The sequence below is a fragment of the Sesamum indicum genome, linkage group LG10, assembly GCF_026168435.1.
Source record: "Sesamum indicum cultivar Baizhima isolate 11 linkage group LG10, ASM2616843v1, whole genome shotgun sequence".
Classification (NCBI taxonomy): Eukaryota; Viridiplantae; Streptophyta; class Magnoliopsida; order Lamiales; family Pedaliaceae; genus Sesamum; species Sesamum indicum.
The window spans coordinates 2,929,935-2,956,179 of record NC_142666.1 but is presented as its reverse complement, the minus strand read 5'-3'; the positions used below and the strand labels follow the sequence as shown (position 1 = coordinate 2,956,179).

General features: G+C 36.8%; 3 protein-coding genes and 1 long non-coding RNA gene across 8 annotated transcripts; 2 read left to right on the top strand and 2 right to left on the bottom strand.

Annotated features, from left to right (window-relative positions):
• Positions 1-1,859: 1,859 nt before the first annotated feature.
• On the top strand, positions 1,860-7,062 carry LOC105172500 (glutamate receptor 3.2). Of its 4 annotated transcripts, none has more exons than XM_011093952.3 (7): positions 1,860-2,073; positions 2,559-3,016; positions 3,187-4,526; positions 4,607-4,884; positions 5,262-5,293; positions 5,368-5,762; positions 6,213-7,062. In XM_011093952.3, exons 2-7 carry the CDS (start codon positions 2,749-2,751, stop codon positions 6,693-6,695), a joined length of 2,796 nt encoding a protein of 931 aa, XP_011092254.1. In that variant the 5' UTR covers positions 1,860-2,073; positions 2,559-2,748; the 3' UTR covers positions 6,696-7,062. The 4 variants fall into 4 exon arrangements, 3 of the variants coding, with proteins under 3 accessions (XP_011092254.1, XP_011092255.1, XP_020552932.1); XM_011093953.3 differs by lacking the exon at positions 1,860-2,073 and adding an exon at positions 2,080-2,181; XR_016067990.1 differs by lacking the exon at positions 1,860-2,073 and adding an exon at positions 5,963-6,088 and having other exon boundaries at positions 2,188-3,016; positions 6,213-6,353.
• A 1,502-nt stretch (positions 7,063-8,564) lies between these two features.
• On the top strand, positions 8,565-15,056 carry LOC105172502 (uncharacterized). 2 transcript variants are annotated; one of them, XM_011093955.3, is made up of 9 exons: positions 8,568-8,771; positions 10,147-10,215; positions 10,501-10,555; positions 10,831-10,956; positions 12,226-12,308; positions 12,416-12,491; positions 12,977-13,162; positions 13,754-13,882; positions 14,692-15,056. In XM_011093955.3, the coding sequence occupies exons 2-9, from the start codon at positions 10,163-10,165 to the stop codon at positions 14,854-14,856; spliced, it is 873 nt and encodes a 290-aa protein (XP_011092257.1). In that variant the 5' UTR covers positions 8,568-8,771; positions 10,147-10,162; the 3' UTR covers positions 14,857-15,056. The 2 variants fall into 2 exon arrangements, with proteins under 2 accessions (XP_011092256.1, XP_011092257.1); XM_011093954.2 differs by lacking the exon at positions 10,501-10,555 and having other exon boundaries at positions 8,565-8,771.
• A 1,814-nt stretch (positions 15,057-16,870) lies between these two features.
• On the bottom strand, positions 16,871-19,879 carry LOC105172503 (protein NRT1/ PTR FAMILY 4.3). Its single transcript, XM_011093956.3, has 5 exons — positions 19,505-19,879; positions 19,193-19,410; positions 18,642-19,079; positions 18,020-18,162; positions 16,871-17,941 (listed from the first exon to the last, which is right to left on the bottom strand). Exons 1-5 carry the CDS (start codon positions 19,644-19,646, stop codon positions 17,056-17,058), a joined length of 1,827 nt encoding a protein of 608 aa, XP_011092258.1. The 5' UTR covers positions 19,647-19,879; the 3' UTR covers positions 16,871-17,055.
• Positions 19,880-21,647: 1,768 nt separating this feature from the next.
• On the bottom strand, positions 21,648-26,039 carry LOC148785188 (uncharacterized). The gene is made up of 2 exons (XR_016067780.1): positions 25,868-26,039; positions 21,648-22,491 (listed from the first exon to the last, which is right to left on the bottom strand). It is a non-coding gene; the product is annotated as an uncharacterized LOC148785188 (long non-coding RNA).
• Positions 26,040-26,245: the final 206 nt, after the last annotated feature.

Here is a 26,245-nt window from a genome sequence, read left to right as displayed (position 1 = left end):
TGTTATCTGTATTTTTCAGGTGTATCTTATCTTTCAATGTGTTTGTAAGTATTTCTTTTGGGAATTAGTAATTTTTTTTGGGGGGAAGTTGGATAAAAGATAGAAAAGTGGAAGAAAAAATGGGAATATTTGCAAAAATTGTTGAAAATGTATGTCGAATAAGCTAAAATCTTCGATACGGATAAATATTTCACTTAAAATTTTTTTGGGCAAAATCAAGCTTTTTTCTATATAGAGCAACCACATTTACTCGATAAGTATAATATACTTGTCATATGATTTGAGTAGAGTTTAGGAAGAGTTATTAATCGTGTGACAAATATAATTAGGGGTGCAAGATGAGCCGAGTCGGCTCACCACTAGTATTCAAGCTCAGAAGCTTGAGCTCGAGCCGAGCAATTTCGCGAGCTCACCCTTTTTTTTTTTTTAATTATATATATTATTTAAGTGCATATTAAATATTATATCAAGTTTATATTTAAAATTCACCATATATTAGAATTATTAGTCAATATATCTCTTATTTTAATTTTATATAATAATAAAATACGATATTTTTATTTATATTATTTAAAAATAAGTTTAAGCAATAATTTAGTAAGTTTTGATACTCTTTTTTGTAAATAAATATTTAAAACTCATTATCAATTACAATTATCAGTTGATATCTCATATTTTAGTTTAGATGATATTAAAATATGGTATTTTATATTATATTATCTAAAAACAAGCTTATATTAGACATTTAGTACGTTTTGATAATTCTTTTGTAAATAAATGTTACAATTTCAATTCATTAAAAATGCATTTATTCACTATAAATTAAAATTATTAGTCCATATCTCATATTTCAGTTTTAGACGATATTATAGTTTATATTATCTAAAAAGAAGTTTAATCAACAATTTAGTATATTTTCATAATTTTTTGTGAATAAATATTTAACATAATGCATATGAATTTTATCGTTATAGTTTCAATATCCACTACGATAAAATGCATTTATTTTAAAAGTCATCATATATTAGAATTGCTAGTCAATATATCATATTTTAGTTTTAGATGATATTAAAATATAGTACTTTGATTTATATTATCTAAAAACATGCTTAATCAACAATTTAATATGTTTATATAATTATTAATTTTATAAATAAATATTTAATACAATGCATATATTTTATCGTTATAATTTCAATGCATTACAACAAAATTTTTCAAGCTGTTTCATGTGGTACAATAGTCCATATTTTTCAAATTCAGATATTTTAGAAAAATAATTAATTTCGGGCTCGAGCACATTGTCTAGTGCTCGAGTTCAAGCTCGAGCCTTTATTCCATGAGCTCGTCGAGCTCGAGCTCAGATTTTTTGCAGAGCTCGACTCGTTTGCACTCTTAAATATAATACTACACGTGTTAATTGTATGATTAATTCAATATGACTAAACTTCGTTTGAAATTTTTTTTTGCATAATGCGTAATTTTTTAGAATATTTTAAGAACGTGTGCTTAAACATGTTTGAGCTTTTTTTTATAGTAATACTTAACAATTTTTATCATTTTTACGTTGTTCGAAAATTTATTTTAAAGTAAAAAAAATTATAGTAGGAACAAACGAATTTTAACAAATAAATAACTTACAATAAGTTGGAAACTCGGAAGTACTCAAATTTAAGCATTTCCAACTATGATCCCTTTTTCCTCACACAAGTTTTCTTGGAATGTCTTGGGCACACAAAAGTGGTGCAAAATGCAAATCTTTCTTGTATTCAAGAACTTATTTTAAGGCAAAAGTTGTATAGTACAGTGGAAACAGCTTAAAATAAGCTCGAACTCCAAAAAGCACTCAAACCGGGTATTTGCGCAAACATGATCCTTTGTTTCTCTCACACAAGTTTGCTTCAAATATCATAGGCACAAAAACGTGTAGAAATTATCACTTTTTCAAGGGATTCTCTATAACCCCGTCATCGTGAGGTCATGAAAACAAACGGACACTTTGGGCTGGTGGCATGCAACAGTGGGGTGGGGGGTAAAAAGTTCAAGAAGCAAGAACTGTACGGAAGGGAATAGGTAAGCCAATCAAAGTGGGACGCCCATTATATTAAGTTTTTTTCTGTTTCTCTGTCCACAAGTATTCTCACAATTTCAAGATTGAGGCAAATTTCTACAATTCTGCAAGTGGGCTCTCTTTTCTTTTCTTGAAAACTCTAGCTTTTTTCCCTTGTGGAGGTCACTTTTCTTGGTTCCCTTTTTGTAATTTATGAGTGTATTGTGTCAGCATCCATGTACTTGTTTGCTATCTCTTACCCCTTTTATAGTTTTCTAGTCTAGTGAGTTGTGCGGTTGATCTGAGTATACTCTGCTTCATCATTAGTTCTGTCATTATGTTTCTTTTTCCCTAATCTTCTGGGCTAAGCTTGTTGCTTTGTGTTGTTTTGTATTGGGAGCAAAAGAAATTTCCTATATTTTATGCTGTTAGAAGGTGTTTTGTTCAAGTTTGTTGCTTGTCCCTTTCTAAATTCTGAAGAATCTTCTTTTGGCTTTTGCTATGGCAGTTGTATTGTAAAAGTCTAAGTCACATTATACGGCCCATTATAGAGAAGGATTTGTTTGTTGGATTTGATAAACCTCTACTATGTCTTGCTGAGTTTTCTGGCTTCCTTCCCTTGGGAGGTCTAATGGACTTTGACGCTGTATAGTGGTTGGTTCTTTGTGGATTAGTTCTTTTAGTTTTGTTATAATCTCATGGCAGCAATGAATTTGGTGTTGGGGGTTGTGGTGGTGCTTTTATCTCTTCTGTCGATACGGGGGTATTCGAAAGAACATTCAAGACCAGCTGTTGTGAATATTGGGGCTGCTTTTACGTTTGGCACTATCAATGGGAAAGTAGCAAAGATTGCAATGAATGCTGCGGTTGAAGATGTGAATTCTGATCCTAGTTTTCTTGGGGGGAGCAAACTAGTTCTCTCAACACATGATTCGAATTACAGTGGCTTTCTTGGCATTATTGGAGGTATGTGTATCTGTTTTCTTGTAGGATGTCGATCTGTTGCCATATTGTTTTGATTCTTGATGTATTATTCAAGGCTGCTCCTGGCATTGCAATATGATGAAGTGATCTTTATGCACAAACTATATCATAGACATAACAATAATCCTTTTAAACTGCTTTGGAACACACAGGTTTGCAGTACATGGAGACTGATACAGTAGCAATTATTGGACCACAAGTCTCTGGGATGGCCCATATTCTGTCACACCTTGCGAATGAACTCCATGTCCCAATGCTGTCATTTACTGCATTGGATCCTAGTCTTTCATCTCTTCAATACCCCTACTTCGTTCAAACAGCACCAAATGATCTCTTCCAAATGGCAGCCATAGCTGATATGATTAGCTACTTTGGTTACAAAGAGGTTGTAGCTATTTATACTGATGATGAGCAGAGCCGGGGCACTATGATAGCTCTAGGGAATAAGTTGGCGGAGAAACGTTGTAAAATCTCTTACAAAGCAGTACTTTCCCCTGAAGCCTTTGCAACTGACAGTGAAATTTCAAATGAGTTAGTTAAGGTTTCACTGATGGAATCCCGAGTCATTATTGTGCATTCATATGCTGTAATTGGACGTAAGGTTTTTGATTTGGCCCATAAACTTAGAATGATGGAGAAGGGATACGTTTGGATCGCCACAGCTTGGCTGTCTACTGTACTCGATTCCACTCCTGTTTCTGGAGAAGTTGCCAAATCCATTCAAGGAGTTCTCACAGTCCGTCCCCACACAGCAGATTCTAAGAGGAAAAAGGCGTTCATTTCTCGATGGAACAAATTAAGCAATGGTTCAATTGGGTTGAACCCTTACGGCCTATACGCTTATGATACTGTCTGGATAATTGCTAATGCAGTCAAAGTGTTTCTTGATCAGGGTGGCACCATCTCCTTCTCAAACAACTCAAACTTGAACGGCGTGGGAGGAGGGACTCTAAATCTTGGTGCCTTAAGCACATTTGATGGAGGCAGTCAACTGCTTCGCAACATATTGCAGACCAATATGACAGGTTTAACTGGTCGAATTGCATTTGATTCAGATAAATCTGTTATTCGTCCTGCTTTTGATATTCTAAATGTAGTTGGGAAGGGATACAAACAAATAGGCTACTGGTCTAACTATTCTGGACTTTCTGTTGTGTCTCCCGAGATTCTTTACACCAAAGCACCTAACCGTTCCAGTTCAAACCAGCAATTAGACCACGTGGTGTGGCCAGGACAAACAACAGTCAAGCCTCGAGGGTGGGTTTTTCCGTATAATGGAAGAAATCTAAGAATTGGAGTTCCAAACAGGGTGAGTTACAAAGATTTTGTTTCAAAAGATGAAAGTACGAATGAGATCCATGGATACTGCATAGATGTATTTGTTGCTGCCGTAAACTTACTTTCATATGCAGTACCTTATGAGTTTATCTTGTATGGAGATGGCCACAAGAATCCGAGTTATACAGAGCTTGTACGCATGATGACATCCGGTGTAAGCATAGTTGCTGATATTATTAGTCTTGAATCCACAAAAGGAATTTGAATTTCTATGACCTCACTGGCTCTGTACAGGTTTTCGATGCAGTTGTTGGTGATATTGCAATTGTGACCAACCGCACAAAGATTGTGGACTTCACTCAGCCTTATATAGAGTCAGGGCTAGTTGTTGTGGCACCAGTCAGGAAGTTGAACTCCAGCCCTTGGGCTTTCTTGCGCCCGTTCTCTCCATTAATGTGGGCGATCACAGCTGCATTTTTCCTCATTATTGGAGTGGTAATTTGGATCCTGGAACACAGAATAAATGATGAATTTCGTGGTCCGCCGAAGCAACAGCTTGTCACAATTTTATGGTGAGATCATTTTTAATGGTGATTCTACCCTCATTTCTGAAGTCGTAAGTCTATGGCATCATCTCAAGGCAGTAAATCTAAGTCCACATCTGTCCTTATTTCAAGTTTTATGTGCTTTAGATTATATTTCCAAGAGTTGTTAGAGTGTGGAGTCCGATCTGGTGTCACACTTTGGCCACTTATACAACTATAAATATTATGTCTTAGTACGATAAACTCGAGCAAATGTAGGAGCAATTCCATCTTGCAAACCAATAAAAAATTTGCATACGCATGTTTGATTTTCCTTTTTGTTTTTCTCATAATTTCCTAGTAGGAATGTCTATAAAAGTATTTTGTGCTTCAAAATCTCACCCCCCTTCTTTTTCACCTTACAGGTTTGGCTTCTCAACTATGTTCTTTGCACACAGTAAGTATTACCATTTCAGCTAATGTGCTAGCATATATCCATTATACTGATTAGCAGCATATATTACATTTCAGGAGAAAATACCATGAGCACTCTTGGTCGTATGGTTCTAATCCTCTGGCTTTTTGTGGTCCTAATAATCACCTCAAGCTACACTGCTAGCTTGACTTCAATCCTCACCGTTCAACAGTTAGCCCCATCCATTAGAGGCATTGATTCCTTGATCACGAGCAATGACCACATTGGATTCCAAGTCGGGTCCTTTGCTGAAAATTATTTAATCGACGAGCTCAACATTGCTAAATCTAGACTCATTCCCCTTAACTCGCCAGAAGAATATGCAGATGCCCTGAGGAGAGGAAGAGTTGCTGCAGTCGTGGATGAGCGTCCGTACGTGGATGTATTTCTCTCCAAGTACTGCATGTCCCAAGTTGTTGGACGAGAGTTCACAAAAAGCGGCTGGGGATTTGTGAGTATCTCTGAATTCTAACATGACAACAGAATATTACTATGCTAAAGCAACTCGGATAAGACTCATTTAGATCACGCTTTTCAGGAATTTATGTGCTTGATGCTTGCCAGAGTATATTTCTATGTTGCAGGAGGTTTGCATGCTTCATTTCATTAATTGTCATAGGAAAATGAGTGACTTGGTTGAATTTTTTGCAGTATCCACTTGAAGTAAACTTGTTCAAATTTGTGGAGGAATTCTGCACTTATAGATAATAGATGGGCATTGAACCTTCTGAAGCTGGTGTATTTTGAAACTTGAATTGTCGCCCTAGAAACCAACGTGTCAGCCTTTTTTCTCTTCTTCTCCTATTGTACTGCAGACTGAATATACATGACTGACTTTTTCATTTATTCATGCAACTTATATAGATTTAGAACATAACTTAAGATGTGGTATATTTCATAGGCGTTTCCAAGAGACTCCCCACTAGCCATGGACATGTCGACTGCTATTCTAACATTATCAGAAAATGGTGAACTTCAAAAGATACATAAGAAATGGCTGAATGCAAGAGCTTGTCATCGTCCAAGCTCTGATGACTCGGATCAACTTCAGCTCAAGAGCTTTTGGGGTCTTTTCCTTATATGCGGAATTGCATGCTTTTTAGCTCTGATCATCTATTTCTGCTTAATGGTATGGAAGTTCAAGCGATACTTTGCTGAACAATCAGAACCCTCTTCAGTACAGAGCAGTTCACGGTCCATGCGAATACAAAGATTCCTGTCTTTTGTCGATGAGAAAGACGAGGTGTCCAAGAACAAGTTGAAAAGAAAACGCGCAGAGACGCTGCCCAGGGGTGAAGTTGAAGACCATCGGTCACTGACTGGAGTTCAGAGGACTGCATCAGGCACTTACCGGGAGGGGCATTATGGGAATTCTTACTTCTGATGAACTGAAGTTCCTGGTTGGTTCATCGTGCATTTTTCTCTAGAGCATTGTCAGGAAAGTGAATAAACATCGGAAAGTAAATGAAAGATGAAGACGAAAGGTATCTTTGCTGAGCTTCCTTTTACTCCCTCTTTTATCCGTATACAGAGATAGAAGATAGAACGCTCGTGATTTCAATACCACATGTAAATATCCTACACTGGTACAGGAAATAGTAATATTACAACATGAACTCCAGGAAGTCTTAGTTAATGTTTTCTGCTTCTTGGTATTATGTCGTTGGTATATAGTATAAGGAGACTGATAAATCAAATGTAAGTGTAATACGTCTGGGCTACTGGAACTATGAAATGATATTCCCAAAGTATGTGTCTGTGTATACAAGATCATTTTAAATTTTGTCGGCAGGCAAACACGGTATTCACTTTGAGTTGGAATGCGCATCTGCAAGGCGACAGAAAAAGCTAACCAACAACTTTAATTTGCCTGTCCAAACTTAGTAAATAGTTTTGGTGAAGATTACTCTTAATTATCAACAGACATTTTCCTTTTATCTGGACTACTCAACTGCACAGATTTGAGTTTCTGCTTGTTGCACAGACAGAAATACACACACTAAACTCCTGTCTATAATCATTCTGAAGTGTTTTCTTGTTCTTGCAATGCTCTTCCAGAAGTCAAGAAAATGGACCAACTTTTCTCACTCCAGCTTCATATGAATTTCTTCTTTGCTCTGTGTAGCATACACAGGTTCTTTTCTTGAAGTCCATCTGAGATTAACTGCAGCTTGAAGTTGGCAACATTATTGAGCACAATTGTTGCAAGAAAAACACAGCACACACACGGCACCCAAGACTTCTACTGATCCGACTCCTGCCTTCTTTCTTCTACTTCATTCTAAAACAAGCAGCATATTGCATTAAATGGAAGTACAAAGTCATCTAGACGGACGCCCCAATCCCACTAAACTGCACATAGGCTGGGGAACATCTACGCATGATCCATCATCATCGTCCAACGTCCCACAATCCCGTTACCCGAATCCCATATTCCACCATTGATGATCATCAAGCGCTGTTGATCAAGAAAGTTGCTGTCATCATGAACAAAGAATGCCTGACGAACTATGCAGCTGCGATAGGAGGAAATGCCACTGGTGGCTGTGGGGAATTCATGCCTAGTGGAGAAGATGGCACTTTGGAAGCTCTCAGTTGCTCAGCCTGCAACTTTGCACCTGCCACAGAAATCTCTAAAGAAAAGAAGTTTAGGAGAGACCTCTTCTTGTCATCACAATGTGAATCCAAGAATCCAGACGAAACTGATATCTTTGACGGCGGTGGCTAATGTGCGCTGATGCTCTTTGCTTCCTAAGCCGGATAAGGGCGGTAGTGGCGGCAACAGTGATGGTGGCGGTGGCAGTGGTGGTGAAGAAGATGTTCAGAACAAAATTCAGTGAGGAACAGAGCAAGGAAAATTCTTTTTTTTACTAATAATAGTGAATATATACAATATCTCGTCTCGAAATATTAAACAATATTTCAATCCGACCAATCAATACTAGCAACGATAAATAAATTACAATAATTCACATAAAACGAGATAAATACCCACACATTTGGTGACACTTGAACCCATGACTTCAGATTTGTTTATAGGACCTCAGTCTAACCACTATGCTAAGACATCATTGATAATTGGATGCAATTAAGATGGACTACAATTATATATACTTTGGTAAGTTGGGGGGTTAAAGTGCTACAACTTACAACTTTTGGTGCAAAGTGCAATTTAAAAACTATACGATTAGAATTCACGAAAGCACGTGCACGTGCGATGCGCGTGCCAACGCCAAGAGTTAACGCGCTTCGTCTCTTTCTTGACGAGGGTTTCAATTACCCCCTTTCTGCCAACCACTTTTCTCTGAGAAAATTCAGCGATTCATCCAATTTTATCGTCTGCGGAGTTGAAGATTTTACTGCAATTTATTGAAATACAATGGAAAGCGGCGAGGGCGAAGAGGTTAATATTGAAGAACTCGTAGCCAACCTCTCTACTTACAAAGACCAGCTTCAACAGGTGCTGTTTCATGCTCTTGTTGTTGTTGAATTCTTTGATGGGTGTGTGCGTGTGTGTGTTGATTTGATTTACCTGTGAATTTTTCGCTTGAAAATTTGGAAATTTTACCAATTTGGTATTGATAAGGGGTTTGGTATGTCCTGTTGATAGCGAAGACTGAAGTTCGGAGTGTCTAATACTTGGAATTGTTATTAGTTGGAAGGAGATGAATTTATCTATTGGATTTTTTTAGGGGTTATTTTGGATAAGGGGTTTTTACACTGAATTTAAGAGGTTTTATTAGAGTTATGGAGTTGATTTGTTTTTTTTTTTTTTTTGAATATGTCAGGGGAAGAAATACCCTTTCATTGTGAAAGCAATTCAAACCCTGCTCTAACTTCTGTCATGAAACTATCATTTCTAAGTTTTAGCCTGTCTTGTATTTATTATATTCATAGAGCTTAAACGGGGACCAGACTCGGGCCTTTTGTTCTCTGGGAAGGATTAGTAAGGTTGCACCCGCAAGGAGGGGAAGGGGAATGATCCTATGTTCATTGGGAAATGAAGGAGGGGAAGTTTTCAAGGTAATTGACAGACCTTGAGCTGGGAACGCCAGGACAAACCCTAGTAAAAGAAAGTGGAAATAACTGAAGGTAAAACAAGAAGCACATTAATGTCCCTGTGGACTCCCTTATTCCTCTGTTTTCCCTTCTTAGAGGAAAAAAAATAGAAAGAAGAGTAGCCGAACATCCTTCACTCTGATTAAATTCATATTCTTCCTCTCCACCGCCCTCTCATTGCAACAAAAGATCCTTTACGATGGGCCGTCTGGTGTTCGTTGTGTGAGCTGATGTGATTGAGGGTTGTCATTAATGTGTTTCTGGAAATCCTGCTGTAGAAGTTCAGCTGTTGAGTTATTGAGATACAGGCGAAGGCATGAAGCCTTTCAAAAATCTTGTTCTGGTGTTTGCCAACTCCACTATGTACTGATGTGAGAAATATGTTTCGACATAGTCTGGAAATCTCATTTTGTTAAAGATCATGAAGTAAAAAATAGCTTGATCCTATTGGCACAGATGGAGTAGTGAACAAAAGTGGCAGAGGAATCGCTCACTGAGTGTAGATTTTCCTGTATGGTTGTTTTCTTCTTACTCTGTATCTTGTCAAGTATAGCAGTTCAAATATATCTGATTTCTGCCTTGTTTCTCTGTGTCGTATGTTTATGTCTTGTCCTTAGCAAAAAGGAATATGTCATGCCTACTTACAGATTTCTTCTCCTTTGCATTAGTCATTAAGTATGGTCATTTTATTCCTTTATATCTTATGTTATGCAATTAGACAGGTGTATTTTAAACTTGATAATTGCATACTAACATTTTCCTTCTATATGAGTCAGGTCCGCAAACTATTGAATGATGACTCAAAGAACTCGGAGTTTTTGGACATGGAGAAAGAACTTGTGGAGGTGATCCTTTGCTAGATATCTGTTTTGCTTTTTTATCGTTTTTGAGGGTGGGGGCTGGGGTTTGGGAAGAGGGTGTTCTCTTCTTTCGTCACCTAATTTTGTCATATCTGTTTCTAAGTTAACATTTGCCTAACCAGAGTTGTCTTCAAACCATTGCCTTTAATATTCAGAAGTCAATCACCATTTCACATAATAAGCTAAAAATCTGATCAGCCGGTCATTTTAATTTGAAGTTTTGCACCTCGCTTTCTCTTTCTCAAATATTATTATTGCTCGAACAAGCAGTTTCAAGGAACTTCATGTGACTGAAGGAAGATGTTTTTATCCTTGGATTATCAAGGTGAGGATATCTTTATCTCTTCAAGAGAAATGTGCATACATGGTGTAGAGAAATGTTGGGATTTGTGAAAATAGGAGTCTAGGAGTTTGCCAAGGTGCCATCACTTCTATCTTGGTTCCGTTGCAGGTGTGCTATTTGGTGATGGCCAGCCTGCTCTCTGTCGTGCAGATGTCACTCTTGATTTAAGTTTAATTTTTCTTCTTTCTGTCTTCTAGTTAACATGATAGCAGTAGAAATATCTGATTGTTTTATTTTTGCTTATTTTGTTATCATAGGTAATTCAGTTAACAGAGGAGCTTCTAGCAACTGCAAAACAAAGTGATAGTGGTTCTGGACTTGGTACTGGGACTAGTGGTGAAGCATCTCTAAGTCCACATCTTTCAGGGAGCTCCTTTCATGTGGTGTGTACCTACAAACTTATCTAAAAGATTTTGCATGTGCATTTTATGGGTGGTTTTTGAGTTTGAGTTAATATTGTGAGTGATAATTGATTTTACAAATGGCTTGATTTTTTAAAAGAGGCAGTGCATATTGGGTGTCGATGTAGTGTACCTGCAATAGCTTGACACCTAGGGATTGTTGAGATCAACAGTGTAGCCGCTGAAGTAGAACTAATTGTTTGATATTAGAGGCCTTGAATCTAATTTAGAAACCTCATCGTTGCTATTTTTAGCAATACCAAATTTCAGTTGCTTCAGCTGAATAAATGTCCAGGCTACGTGGGCAAAAATTTTATTAGTCCTTCTCCCACACTCTGTCCATAGATTCTTTGCTCTGCTAGTTTGCAAGTGGTAGCTATCGTAGTAGTTAAATGGGCAGAAAAGCGCAAGTTTATTGCCATTCTTCTGCTGTGGCATGGGCTTTGCCCTGGCGCGTGCCTGGGCACCATTTCCGCTATTGCCCAGGCCTTTGCTAGCCCAGACCTTTTAGGCCTGTGCCCATGTAAAAAGGGGGAAAGAAAAACAAAACATAAGAGTCCAAAACGATAAAAGCCCTGCTTTTCTGTATGCTTATCGCTTTCTCCTTCAGAATCAGTGATGTTCTCTGCTTTTCTGCTCTTTTTCTTTCTTCTTTCTTCTGTTTTCTTTCAGACCTTGTTTTCACTTTTCTCTTTGCACGACTTAGTGTCTGTCTTTCTTCTCCTGCTCTTTTCTTCTTTCTCTGTTTTCTATTCGTATATTTTGTTATCTATTTTAATTAGTAATTACTAGTAAATTAGTAAGATTTAATTATTTATTATTGTTGAAATTATTATACTAATATTGCTTATTAATAGTTTGATGATATTTAATTTTTAATACTAGAGTATAAAGTATATTTATGCTATTATTATTACTGTAGAAGTGCAGAAAATTTACTAAAAATCTGATTTTTATATTATTTCTGATTTATGAACGAAAATTTACTAAAAATCTGATTTTTATATTATTTCTGATTTATGAACAATAAATTTACTTTTTTATACTATTGTCAAACAAAATACTAATTATATAAATATATAAATTATTTTTGTGCATAAGCGCCGTCCTTCGAAAAGACACGCACTGCCATACCCCATGGCTCCAGGAGCCATTTGCGCCGTGGTCCGCCATGAGCCATTGACCACTATGGTAGCTATTTTTCCCTATATGCGCTGATGAAACTAATTTTTTCGTGATATCATTTTCCAGAAATCAAGAGCTACTGATGATGATGGTGATAAGTTTTCTGTTGGCACCAAAGTACAAGCAGTCTGGAGTGAAGATGGAGAGTGGTATTAAAATATTTTAATATATACGTGTCTTGCTAGAAATGTTCTGAGTTTTCAATTTCTTTACCTTTGCTCTCTCTTGTTTGTGGTTGATTTAGTTGAATATTCAGGTATGATGCAACAATTGAGGCGCTTACTCCAAATGGATATTATGTTTCCTATGATGAATGGGGTAACAAGGAAGAGGTACGATTTATTTCCCTAATCTTCAATATGTAGTTTGTTTGGTCCCATTTGGCATTTCCACCCTACCTTTTTCTCCCCACTCCATGAACTCTGTTGCTCACTTACACCCTCTCCTCTCTCTGGATTCTATACCCTATTGATGGCTGATCTCGTGTTGACTTTGTTTGACATTGTTATTATTGAGAATAAGTTGGAAGTAAAAGGGGATAAGCTAAGCTACTCCATATTTCCATGAGAAGGAAGAAAAGGAAAACTATTTGATGTTTAAAACAGTGATGAAAGATGAAGAATAGTTGACTTATGTGAGTAAAAACAAATGGCACAAAAGTAAATAAACTATGATCATGGTTTGGGGAAAGATCTGATGGGAATTGCTTGTAATGGAAAATTATGGACTCATGAGTGGAATAAAGTTTTAGTATCCTAACCAAAACTCATTCAGGCTCCCCTTCTTATTGTTGCCTGTGCTTCATTGGTGATTCCAGGTGGATCCTGACAATGTTAGACCTATCCAAGAAGGCACCACCGACCCTATGCTGGAAGCTGAAAAAATTGCTGTGGCTACAAAAGAAGCCCTTAAGCGTAAGATTGCCCAAGCTGCCTCGAAAGACTTTCAGCCCTGGACTGTGCCACAGAAACTTCAAATTGATCCTAGTGATCCCGAAGATGTGGTATGTTTGGAATTAGATTCATTCTATAAGGTTAATGATCATATTATGGCTCCACATGCTTTGTCATAATTAAGGTAGTCTTCACCAATCTTTTCCATGCGAATTAATTTGTACATCTATATATGATAAGTGGTCTGTTTAGCCATAATCCGGCCATTGTATCACAGAGATGCCTCAGTTTGTTTCCTAAGAGATGAGGTAGTGTTGTGATCCAAATTTATCATTGTCTGTCTAACTCTGGAAGAAAATTACAGGCGTTGCATTAGTAGGCTTTTCTTTGTGAAGTGCTCTCCTTAGTGTCTTCATTTCTTTGTACATTTGTTTCACCAAATTAGAAAAACATCATCAAAGCTTACCTGATTCTTGTCCCTCCTCCTGCTTGTATTTTCATAGTATTAGTTTTCAGTGCAGATGAAACTGATTCTTTTCCCTGTTTACGCCTCTAGTTTCATCTTGTGTTTTTACTGGTTTATTGCATTCTTGCCATCCATTGGCAAAGTTCTCTGACTTTGTTATTTCCTATTTGTAGTGTCTGGTTGTTCTATTGTTGTTTTACTGTTTATATGATATATTCACATTTACCATTCACAGAAAGCTGCCAAGAGGAAAAAAATACATGCCTTTAAGTCCAAGATGCGGATGGAAGCAAAAGAAGTTACACAGAATAAGAGGCAGAATGCTTGGCAGCAATTCCAGACAACTAAGGGCCGGGCTAAAAAGGTGTGCTTGCCAGCAACCTTGTGCAGTTTCATGCATGCACCTCTATTTGGTGAAGTGACTGTTGCTAATCAGCTGTGTGTTGGCGATGTTACACTTTTGGTTGGCTGGGAGGAGAGCCTGTGCCACCTTGTTCATATCAGTGCATAATTGTGGTTACAATGTTCTTTTATCTGTTCTTTGTTGCAACGCTTGAACAAGTATATCCTTTTGCCGTTGTTGTCCCCTCGACTCTCTGAGTGTGTGCCATCACAAAGTTGCAGAGACAAAAAAGTGCATATACTCATAACACAGACAAGCATAGGCTCCCCTAAGTTTTGCCACCCATGATCTCAGCTGCAATCCAATGATCAGAACTAGAGACACTATATTTTCATGCCTATTTAACACCATTCTTATGCCCAACAGTATAAGCTGCAAAGAATGAGAAAGTTCAATCCATGCCTTTGATGCCTCATCATATTCATGTTTTCTTATTACATATAAGTAGATGACTTTAAAAGCCAGTTTTGGAGAAGATCACTGCATTTCTCTGTCCCAACTGGCTGTCTTTGTGAAGTTGTCAGTTTGTCTTGTTGCTTCTTTCTTATGTTTTCTTTATGTTCATAATTATAAGAACTATCATTTAGCTTTGAGTTCCGGATGTTTAGTGAGGCCAGCGAATGGGATGACCAAATTTACAGAAAATGATTACACTTCTCCAACATATAAAACAAAAACCCAGCAGTCTCATCTTATATGTTCTGTAGCAAGTTGGTTGGAATGGCTTTCTTTGTTCATATGTGTATTTGGTTTTTGGTTTTGTTCCTCAGGTTGGTTTCTTCTCGGGTCGAAAGCGAGAGAGCATATTTAAATCTCCAGATGATCCTTTTGGGAAGGTTGGGGTAACTGGAAGTGGGAAGGGTCTCACTGAGTTTCAGAAAAGAGAAAAGCATCTGCATCTCAAAGGAGCAAATATGGAAAGTGTGGATGATTAAGTTGCAAAGCCTTTTGGAGTTCTCTTCCAGTTATGTAGATCTTCCCATAGCTGTCTGATCCAAGAATTTGTTATCGGGATTAGCAGCTTGCAAACACAGGATGCAAGGTTTTTATTATTGAAATGTTTTCTATTACAGTCACAATTGATTTACTCAGTTCACAACTACAATACTATGTGTTCTATCCTCATGCTCTTCAATATTTCTTCTTTCTTGTTGATAGTTGACACAAGGCAACATGTCCTGTTTAGAATTCGGGAATAGAGAGGAAAAAGTTAAAAAAGGACAGGAGCCCTAGCCCTCTACCTCATATGGGGCTCAAAGTTCTTCTTTTCTATCTAATCTGTGATAAGTTGGTCGCAAGAGTATCTGAGGTTTGATTAATGAGAATCCCCAGATTCGGAATTGCCGGAAACTCCATCTCTGGTGGAACATGTTAGATGATTAATATGCTCAAAAGAAGCAAAATCTGGAAGATTATTGGGTTAGTATTTCACTTAAGTGTTTTCAGCATTAACGTGAGACTGCAAAATCATAGCTGGATAAGTTACTACTGGAAGGTTGAGCAATCAAGTGTTTCTGTTTGACGATGAAGATTATTGAGGAAAATCCTCAATTCACATGGAATGGAAGAAAGTGGGTTTATTTCCAGATTTTAGCCTGGTAATGGAGGGACAAGGAGTGGATATGAGGTGAAACAATACAACTTCCCAGTTGATGGTGGAGCCCTGGGGACCTTCATCTTGTCATTTCATTGTTGCCCACTAAAGGCATTATCCTTCCTTGGTGTTTCCTCTGCCGAACTCCTTTTCAAGTGTAAGTTTTATTTTGGTTGCACAATTTAATATTTGGACCTGAAGTTTAACAGGAATTTGAAATCTGGGAAGTTTTTCACTGCTTCTTGAATTCTCCTGTTTGTTCACACTTGAAATCCAATGTGGCAAATGGATTTGTTAGATGTCTACTGTGTTTTCTGGAACAATATTGAGAGACTGACCATTTTTTGGCTTGGTTTTCCCATGTTTCTTTCCTACACTACGATCTAGATTAGCATCTGTCATAAACTACTCAAAAGATGGACACTGTGGGATGCCAGTAGGGCACACTAATGAAAATCTTTTAAATCAGGGTGGTCAAGCAGTTAAGTATATAGTTTTTCACTTGAACGTAACAAATTCGAACTTCACAGAGAAGATATGGTAGTCAGCTTATAAAATTTAATCTAGTGAAAATTGAAGCTTACTTCCTAGTTTGTTGGTGCGACTATGACCAAGTAGGGTAATATTCATTTGAGTGTTCATGAAATGAACGTTTTGTGGCAATTCGTTTATTTTAATTGAAATAGCCATGGTGGGTTTAATATGACTGGATCTTTTAATCATTAACAAGAAGAAAAAGGGATGGACAAAGTTCTCAAAGGATGTTAAAGGTATCTTAATTTTCATGGGGGGACTCGGTGACTGATACTAATATTTTAGGCAACAGGTGCATTGAGCCAATGGTGTTGGGAGGTTAGGAATTGCAAACGGCGAGTCATTCCAGGATCACGTGTTTGAGACATGTCTCTTTGTAGACTAAGTGAGTCATTGACCTCTCTCTCTCTCTCTCTCTCTCTCTCTCTCTCTCGCGTGCGCCCTCAGTCGCGCACACAGAGGTAAGAAATGATGCTTCTCCTGTTGGCTTTAGTTGTACAGGCTTTCATTATGTTCCTTGAACATGCATCGGATCATAGTAGTTACAGATTGCCGTAGGGAGGGGGGCCATATTCTTCAAAACAAAAAGTTGAGGGCAATAACAAGTAGATGGCACTATCTAACTGGCTAGTCCACTGCTTGCCCATGTTCTGTGACAAAGAGGATATTGACTCTGTAGCAGTAACTTCAGATGCAATGGATCTTTAAAGGTGCATCATGTACTTCACTCGAATGGTCCTTAGAAACCCTGAAAAGGCAACCTTCTTGCTACAAATAGCAGCTACCTGTCTTTTCCTGTCTAATTAATGGGTACAATCAAATTATGAGATAAGAGAATAACTACTGAGATTACCTTCCAACTAAACATCAATATTACATCCATTTATATACATTTATGACAATATGTTAATAGATCCCTATGCTTACTATTGTTTCTTAAAATTTCTCTACTCTCAGTACAAGTATCAACTCTCAAGGGAAGCAAGAAAAGACTTGCATTTATCACTCATATGATATCATTCAAGGGATATATAGCATCACCTCCTCCAACTTTTAGGTTATTAGGACCATGCTGTGCGATGACCAGTAACGGAGACTGATTAATGTTAGAATACCATGTTGCCCAAAAGAGATAGTTGAGGAAGTTGATAAAGCTGAGAACTGCTAGCAACCAATAAAAATGGTCCACTTTGTCTTTGTTGAGATTGTTGTTACTTAGCCATCCAGCACCTGATGAATCCGAGGTTGCCTTGTTGACAAGGGTCACAAGAACTGAGCTTAGGAAAAAGCCAAATGAATATGAGCAGTAGGTTATGGCTGTTAAAAATGACTGCATCCCTTTCAAGGGCTGCTTGTAGAAGAACTCAACTAGGCCAACCGCTGTAAACATTTCTGATATCCCAAATATAAGAAACTGCGGTGTGATCCAAAATATCGATAATGTCACGTTTTCATTAACAGCAGCATTCCTTCTCTTTTTCTCCATAAGGGCAGCTGAGATCATGGAAAACGTTGCCAGAAAGAGGCCGGTCCCAATACGTTGTAGAGGGGTGATCCCGGAATCGTGGCCAGTGATTTTACGAGCAAAAGGGACGAAGAATGTGTCATAGAGAGGGACGATGAATATTAGCATAATGTAAGGGATGGCTTGGAGAGAAGCGGGAGGAATTCGGAAGGTTTCGGTTAACTTTGTATTCATAGAACTCCCTTGTTGGACTGAGAATGTCTGGAGTTGTGCTAGAATCGTGTTGAAAACAATTGTGCTTGCAAATATGGGAATGATGGAAATTAGTATCTTCACTTGCTCCACTTGGGACACAGAGCAAAGCCTCCATGGACTTTCCTTCTGGATATTTCCATCTTGTAATTTGATGCAGGCCTTGTTCAAGAATCTGATATTGAAGTTAGTTTTCATCATTGAGCTGCTAAAATATAGAAGAACTAATTCAGTATCATAGTAAAAAGATTACCTGAATCTTTCAGTGGGGTGTGGATTACCAAAACTGCTGGAAATGGGTTTGTCACAATTAGGCTCCTTGTGGTAAATTCCATGAGACATCACGAGATCAGATGGACAAACATGCTTCCTCTTCAAAGTTGCAGCCACAAACACCTGACAGACAACATTGAAGTCTCAGAAAAGTTGGTTTGAGAAAATGTAACTAGATTGATCAGCAGTATCTCTGAATGTAGTAGCATTATCATTTGGCCCATTAATGGTGATGAACTGGACTTGAACTTCTAACATAAAGAGCCTTTCTAAGTTTATGTTAATAAAAGATATAGGGTAATTATATTCCTATGATTAAAAGAATATTAACATCCCATGAATTATCTAAGCATGAACTTGTAAATCTTGTAAATTTCTTGTAGAGATTTTGATGATTAAAAAAAGAGAATTAGTATATAGAGTTAATACTTCCAGTATCCCACTTGGAAGATCTTTTTTTTCTTAAAAATTGTATTTCCCCCAAAAATTCTTTCAGATAGGCAAAGATGAAAAATAACACACATCAATAATGGGACCTACATTGCGTCGAACCTCAACATTTAACTTACGGCACCGCCACAAGAAAGCAAGTATTTTCTTACTTGTGCAATAGGGCTCAAGATGCTGCCTTGAGGAGGCTTATTCTTGTAAAGGAAAGCCCCAGAAATGAAGCTGATCAGCCCCATGGCCATGGCGGCAGCCGACACCCCAAAACCAACGTCCATTCCCGAGTGTGTTTGGACATAAACTAGAAGCGTTAGAGCCACAAGCTCACCCATGGAGAAGGCAAAGTAGGCAGAATTGAAGTATGTGGAGAGTTTCTTGGATTGGTTTGGGCTGAACTGATCAGCCCCATGTGCAATCAAGTTAGGCTTCACACAGCCACTCCCCAATGCCACCAAGTAAAGGGCCACAAAGAATATTAGGGCCTGCATCCCCTTGGCTTCCACACACTGCTCATCACCTGAATCACTTAACATGTTGCATTTTGGTGGTTTCAGTTGGGGGAGATGAGCTTGCACTGATAGTAATATGAAACCCTACAAATAAAAATGGATCAATAAGGAAAAAAGACATGCATGATTGTGTGTGTGTGTGTGTGTGAGAGAGAGAGAGAGAGAGAGAGAGAGGCGAGGGGATATATAGTACATACAGAGAGTTCAAGAAAGGCAAAGATGAGGATGGTGGAAAAGGAAGAAAGGTAAGAATCAGAGAGGTAGCCTCCAAAGAGTGCAAGGATGAAGAGAGTTCCTATGAAGTTTGTGACTGTGTTTGCAGACTTTGACAATGAAAAATGCATCTCATTTATGACATAGCTTATCAGGTTGTTCCCAACTGCTGCTATTCCCATTATCTCAAATCCTTGAAGCCCTGCACCATATCATATCCATCCACAATCAGAACAAACCCTTTCTTGCATGCACATATATATATATACACACACACACACAAGAGAGAGAGAGACCTAATACAAAAACAGCAGCTCTCATTCCACCATGCTTGTTAGGGTTGGAAGGCCTTCCTCTCCAATCAACAGTACTAGTTTCTTCATAAACCCTTTCTCCCTTATTGTAGTACTCCTCCTCCTGCATTCTTGACCTCTCCATTAATTTCCCCTTCGGTTGCCCACACTATCACACACTCATCATCATCATATATATACTACACTGCTCTCTTTCAAGAAAGAAAAGCCCTCCACAACAACTATAGATACATAGAGTGTGTGTATATATATATATACATATGTATATTTTCTTCAAGAATATAAATTTATCTGACTCTGCACTGGATTTAAGGCCATTGGCCTCCAATATCTATGTACTCCCACAAGCTACGGATGACATAAACATACATCCCATATTAATTGTAAACGAGAAATTAGCAGTTTTAATTTGTCCAACCCTTTTGGGTGATTGCAACCACTCATATAAGTGTTTATGATCAGTTTATTTTTTAAAATCAATTGAAAAAAATGTTTTTTCATTTTTTAACTCCATTTTTGAACTACTTAAAAATTAAGTTGATGTAAAGCAAAAGTTTATTTTTTAAACACTTCAATTTCAACTTTAACTTTTTTTCCTACTTTTTATTTTTATGTTCAAATACTCTCAATTTTTATACTTATGCTTTCTTCACAATTTATTTCCACTAAGCCACTGCAAACATTCCCTTAATTAATTAGCTACAGGCAACGCTTTTGTAGCTCCAACAGCCATATATATATATATATATAAATTTTTTATTTTTCAATTAATTTTATTTTTATTTTTTATAAGGAGATGTCTCTCTTCAAATTTCCGGCATCTTTCTATATCATATCTTCCACCAAATTATTATTTAATAATGTCTCATATTTTAACCTATATATTAACCAATATAGAAAATAAAATTAATGTTTTTATTTTTCTATTTTACCCTATTCATTAGCCATAATATATGTAGAAATATAATTGTGATTGTATATATGAGAAACTTAACTCAGAATGTGAACTCTTTTGAATTAATTTGGGACCATATATATATAAAGGATAATTACATTCATAGTCTCTTATCTATGGTTTATTAATATAAATTATTCATGTCTTTTGCGTAAATACATGAACGAATTCTGATAGCCAAAAGCAGGGGTATTTTGTGCAACGATGTTGGGGGTGTGCATGTGTAATTTTGTGCAATGATGTTGGGGGTGTACATGTGTAATTTTTCAAAAAGTAGAATTGATTTGTGTAATTGTTGTCGATATTTTTATGAGTTTGTATATATATATTATTTTTAAAAAATAATTTATATAAATAAATCATAGGTGGGTAAGTAAGTATAAATGTAGTTGTTCTATGTAAATCTTTTTTATATCATTTCATGAATGGGAGATTGTGGGAGACAAGGTGGAAACATATGCATTATGTTTGGTTTTATTTTTGGAGTGTTTTATTTTGTATTTTAGATATAGAGAGGGAGAAATAGGAGATAAATAAGTGTGTATTGGAAATAGAGTATATGTTTAAATTTGTTTTTAGAGGTAATTTAAGATATTTTGAAATAAGTGCTGTATGAGTTTTGCAAACAAACGATGGCCCCTCATAACAAACGAATAATGACCCTCGTGACAAAAGTTATAAAAAGTTAGGTTTTTCTGAAAAATAATTGCGTACATAAATAAATCAAATCAAAAGTTACGACTGATTAATATTCCAACATCAAACAACGTGTCTGAAGCACTACATTTTTGAATTCATGTCAACTCAAATGCTTGCAAAATGGTACATAATTTTAAAATCAAATGAAAAACTTGTTGATGTGACTATACCACCACCCACCCTAAACTCAAAACAAGTAACATCAGAAGGGTATAGGCTGAATGATTGCTGTGTAGACTAAAGTAACTTACACCTCAAAATTTGTCTTCTAACCATTCAATGTGATTACGTGAAGCTGTTGATAGAGTTGATGTTTGGTGTACACATTCATGGGATGTCCCAAACGTTGAGTGATTGCCTGCCTCTCTATCTTTTACTGACTTCTTTCTAAGATGGAAGTCACTAGGCCTAAATAATTCGTTGTTTCAAAGATTCGAAGAAATAAAATGCATGCACAATAAAAATATACAATTTAAGAGATCAAAAATTGATATTCAAGAGCACTCGGGGCGAGTCTGAGACGGGTCCAAGAAGTCATTATCATTTCTAAAAATAGGGAAGAAATTCTAGCAACCACTCTAAAAACTGTTTGGATGTTAGTGATCGAATGAAAATGTGCAGAATCAAAAGAAAGAAACAGCAATTTCATGTTGCAAAATGTGTCTCAAACTTGACCATATAATCTGCTCTACATACACAGATAGTGATGGTATTGAATTGAATCAAGTCCACTCACCATGGATGACAGTCTGCGTAAACATAGGACCTTCTGTGATGGCTTTATGTCTCCACTTTCAATTCCCTGGTCACAATTCAACCTCAAGTCAACTCATCAAATTTTTCCATCCCAATAAGGCAAGTTATCCCCCCCACCCCCCACTCCACACCCACAATTCTATTATGGCTTTCATAAGATGGATTTCAGTGAGAAGCAGTGGCGGAAGTCGCGGTATTGGGACCTCGTCATGGACTCGTTTTCAAATAATACGTCCACTTGTCTTGAAAAAGGCGCCTTGCGAGAAAGAGAATGCATTTATGCTTATGTAACGCCCAAGTGCCTCATTTGCATCTATGTGAGATGGTAGTACATATTCAACATAAAATGCAAAATTTGCAACAGAAGATCCCCTTAGATATACAAAAGAAAGCACGTAAAATGTAACTTCGTGATGATTTTTTCACTCTTCCTGTGTAGGAAAACAGACTTCAGAGCAGAAATATCATCTTAGACCATTTTGGGGTTCAAAACTTGGACAGCGATCAGTTCGAATTTGAAAATAGTCGGACAACAGAAATCTATCTTTGCAAACTATGCCTGCATCAGAGAGAAAGCCAATGTTAAAACTTTATTCATTCAGGCCACAAATTTAAACTTCCATATGGATCAAAGAGCAATAAAAGCTGAGGCAGTTCTCAGGCAGATTGAGGAACAAAAATCTCAGAACATGAGATGCTTGATCTGCAGGAGATATCTTGACTAAAATATCAAAGAAGTTGCCAAATGGTTGAATATGATAAAATATACTGAGCTCTTACACAAATGCAATACCATGTAAAATGAGAAGTTAAAATAAGAATTTGAGTTGATGAATGTATTTGACAAATACATCGTGATATAATCATCTTGAAGAAAACGGCCTATAGGAGTAAGATTCTTGCCCTCCATCATATTTGCTGTGAAGGCAGGAATCTGATTCGTCTAACCAACAATGGATATGAAGAGATTATTGTGCTAGCAAGGAGATGACCTCAAAACTTTTGATACAATCTGTGATGTAGGATCATAGGGAACCAGGTATCGCCACTTCATCGTTGTCAAGGGGCTAGAAAACTTCAAAGTAATACATTTACCACTGACACGAAAATGGGATTTCGCAGGAGCTATGAGGCATTGTATGCAGATCCATTTTGCAGTGTTGGAGAGTGGTATACAGGAAATGCAAATGTACTAATGTAGTATGCTTATTTGTCGACAACAGGGCTAATGAAAATAAAGAAACTCAAGAATTAGAGATTATCTTTATCAGCAACTTCAATTTGGGAAGGATTACTCTTTCTTCTCTTAGAGTAGCAAACATACTGAAATGCCAATTAGCATGCTATATGTGCCTCAAGACCATTAAAAAGATAAGTAACTGATAGAATCAAGAATCAAAAGCTTCCATCTAAATGCAGTTCTATCCTGCTGTTTCATTTTTAATAGGGTCATATGACATCAGACTATTGGTCAAACATCTCAAATTTAAAAGGTTGCTGAATACAAGTCATCGATAACTCAGTTGTACTTTTCTCCAAGTGATGTAGAGCTTACAGTACTTGGAAATTTAATGGCAATACTCTTCCTGAGGCGAAAGAATGAGTTACAGAATATGCAGTGATTAACTATAAAATATCAAATTAGTATTACATAAAATTTAAAGAATATGTTATTGATCGAATAAAATCTTATTATGCTTTCTATTATTTTACTTATCCATTTTAAATAGTATTATATATATATATATATAACTTTAGAAAATGATTAAAAAGAAACAGAAATGTTAAAAAGTACAGGACTCGCTCAAACAATTACTATTGACCTCAGGCTCGGCTCATCAATGAGCTCAAGTTTGAACAAGCTCGACTTGAGCTCGAGCACGAGACTTGCGAGCCCTTAAACTGTAGTTGAGCTCAAACTCGACTCCAGCTTGAAATGGCTCGAGCTGATGTGAAGCTCACAAGCCGCCTCAACTCATCTTGCACCTATTTTCTCAACCCAATTGTTACAAAATACACATCAAATAATGTGCCTTCATTCCGTTGATTTTTTTTTTCTTTCACTTAAAGTCCCGTTTTGAAACAAGCACTTTTATTAGTTATTTTATGTTTTCTTGTATAGAGTTAGTTGTAGGTTGTTGGTTCCCTTGCTGACTCATCTGCCAAGCATTAGTTGGTTAGGATATTTTTTATTGTGGTTTTGGAGCCACCATCGATTTAAAGCTATAGCTCAGCCTTCACATTGTTGCTGAGAGTGATTCCATTCATAACACAAATCATGATGCTTTACAGTTTGAGTTTTGTGTGCTTGAGTTTAACATGGTATCAAAGCCTTTACATTGAAGGTCTCTACATATTGAATCTAATTTGGTCCTGAAAAGAAGCAATGGCAGATTTAGCAACAAGTTCTAAATCTCAAACTGACCCTGAGAGCTTGCACCTTCAAAGTTCTGATCATCCTAGAATAAGTTCGGTTTCCACACAACTTGGCAACAATTATCTCTCCTGGAGCAAAGCTCTGAAAATAGCTGTCGGCACGAAGATGAAATTTGGTTTAATCATAGCAAGTGCTCAAAGCCCAATGAAGATGCCGAGTTTGAGCAACGGATGAGAGCAGATTGCATGGTAATATCCTAGATCCTGAACTCAATTTCAAGCACACATCAAACTCAAACTGCAAAGCGTCATGATTTTTGCGATGAAGGGAATCACTTTCAGTAACAACATGAAGGCTGAGGTGTAGCTTTTAAATAGATGGAGAAGCCAAAACTAGAATAAAAAATTTCCTAACCAACTAATGATAGCTGGTGTATAAGTCGGCAAGGGAAACAACAACCTACGACTATGTACAAGAAAATGTAATAGAGCTAATAGAGGTGCTAGTTACAAAATGCGACTTTAAATGAAAGAAAGAAAAATGAAAAGAACGAACGCCATGATATTGTCATCATGTTCCTTTGTTAAACTGCAACCTGAAGCTCAGTGATAATGGCATCTTATCATGTGCCACGGTCTTTCTGTATGTTGCTCCAACTCCCAATCATTAGTTACTACACACTCTTTAGCATCCCTTTTGCTAATCATCCTCAAAACTTAAGCTAGAAAATAGTCCTAGTAAATAGAAATTCACGTCTGCATGTTTAATACACTACTGAGAAATAAGAAAATAACAAATAACAGACTAAACCAACACTTGACAGACCACCAACAAAAATCAAGTAAAATACTCCAAAATCGCCAGCGGACTAAAAGTGATTCTCAGCACTTGAACCAAGAGCAATGGAGTTAACAATGTGCAAGACAAACCAAGTCTCTAATACCATGCTAAAGTAAGCTAATTAGCTACCTCTATAATCTCAATGACCATCCCTACCTAGAACAATTTGGTATTGGATGGAGTAACCCATTTGCTTATAAACACTCTATCAATATCCACAACCAATTTAAACCAAAAAAAAACACAGAGAAGAATGATGAAAAGCCTAAAAGCACATTTTGCATCATTTTATCAAGTAAAATAATAGATATACTACTCTGCGTGTCGGTTTTTTGAGCAAATATAAACCTTATAATTCCACCAGGGCAATGCCCATTCACCAGTTCAGTATGTCGATCAACCCCTCCAAAGCAACACATCAAGAACAGATTGTAACCAGCTAAAGCAAAAATGTATTGTATTCTTACTTGGCATGTGGGTAGAATCTCAAATATCAACCCCATCAAAACCATTAACGTTAAACTCTTCTAAACAACCTCAAAATGTTCAATCGCCTTTCCTTATTCATCTACTCGTGTTGCAAGAATATACCAAAAATTATACTAAATAAACATCCAAATGAGTGGGGTTGCTACAATACATTTAGAAAATTATTCATTATTAAAAATGAAAAAACAAAAAAGTCAGCAGTTGAACTCGAAATGCAGCTGTGGCTTACCATCTACCCGGCATCTGCAGGTGCAAACCATTTCGAATGTTGCGGCTTCGCGAGATGCTACTGAGCCTTCAGCTTCCTACTCCGTCGTTGTCATCCTCCGGCGGCCGTCACTACGCCCTTCGCTTCCGCGGCGACGGCCTTCTCAGTTTTCTATTTCTTTTCTTCATTTTCCTTATTTATTTAGGATAAATTACTATGCGCTCCCATAATATATATTTTATAATTACAAATATAATTTTTTATTTAAAAAATTATGAATACTTATTTAAAATTAATAATTTTCTAACAAATATTATTTTATAACAGTCTATTTAATGAATTTTTATTAAATCATCATTAATTTTAAATAATATTTATAATTTTTTAAATAATAAAAAT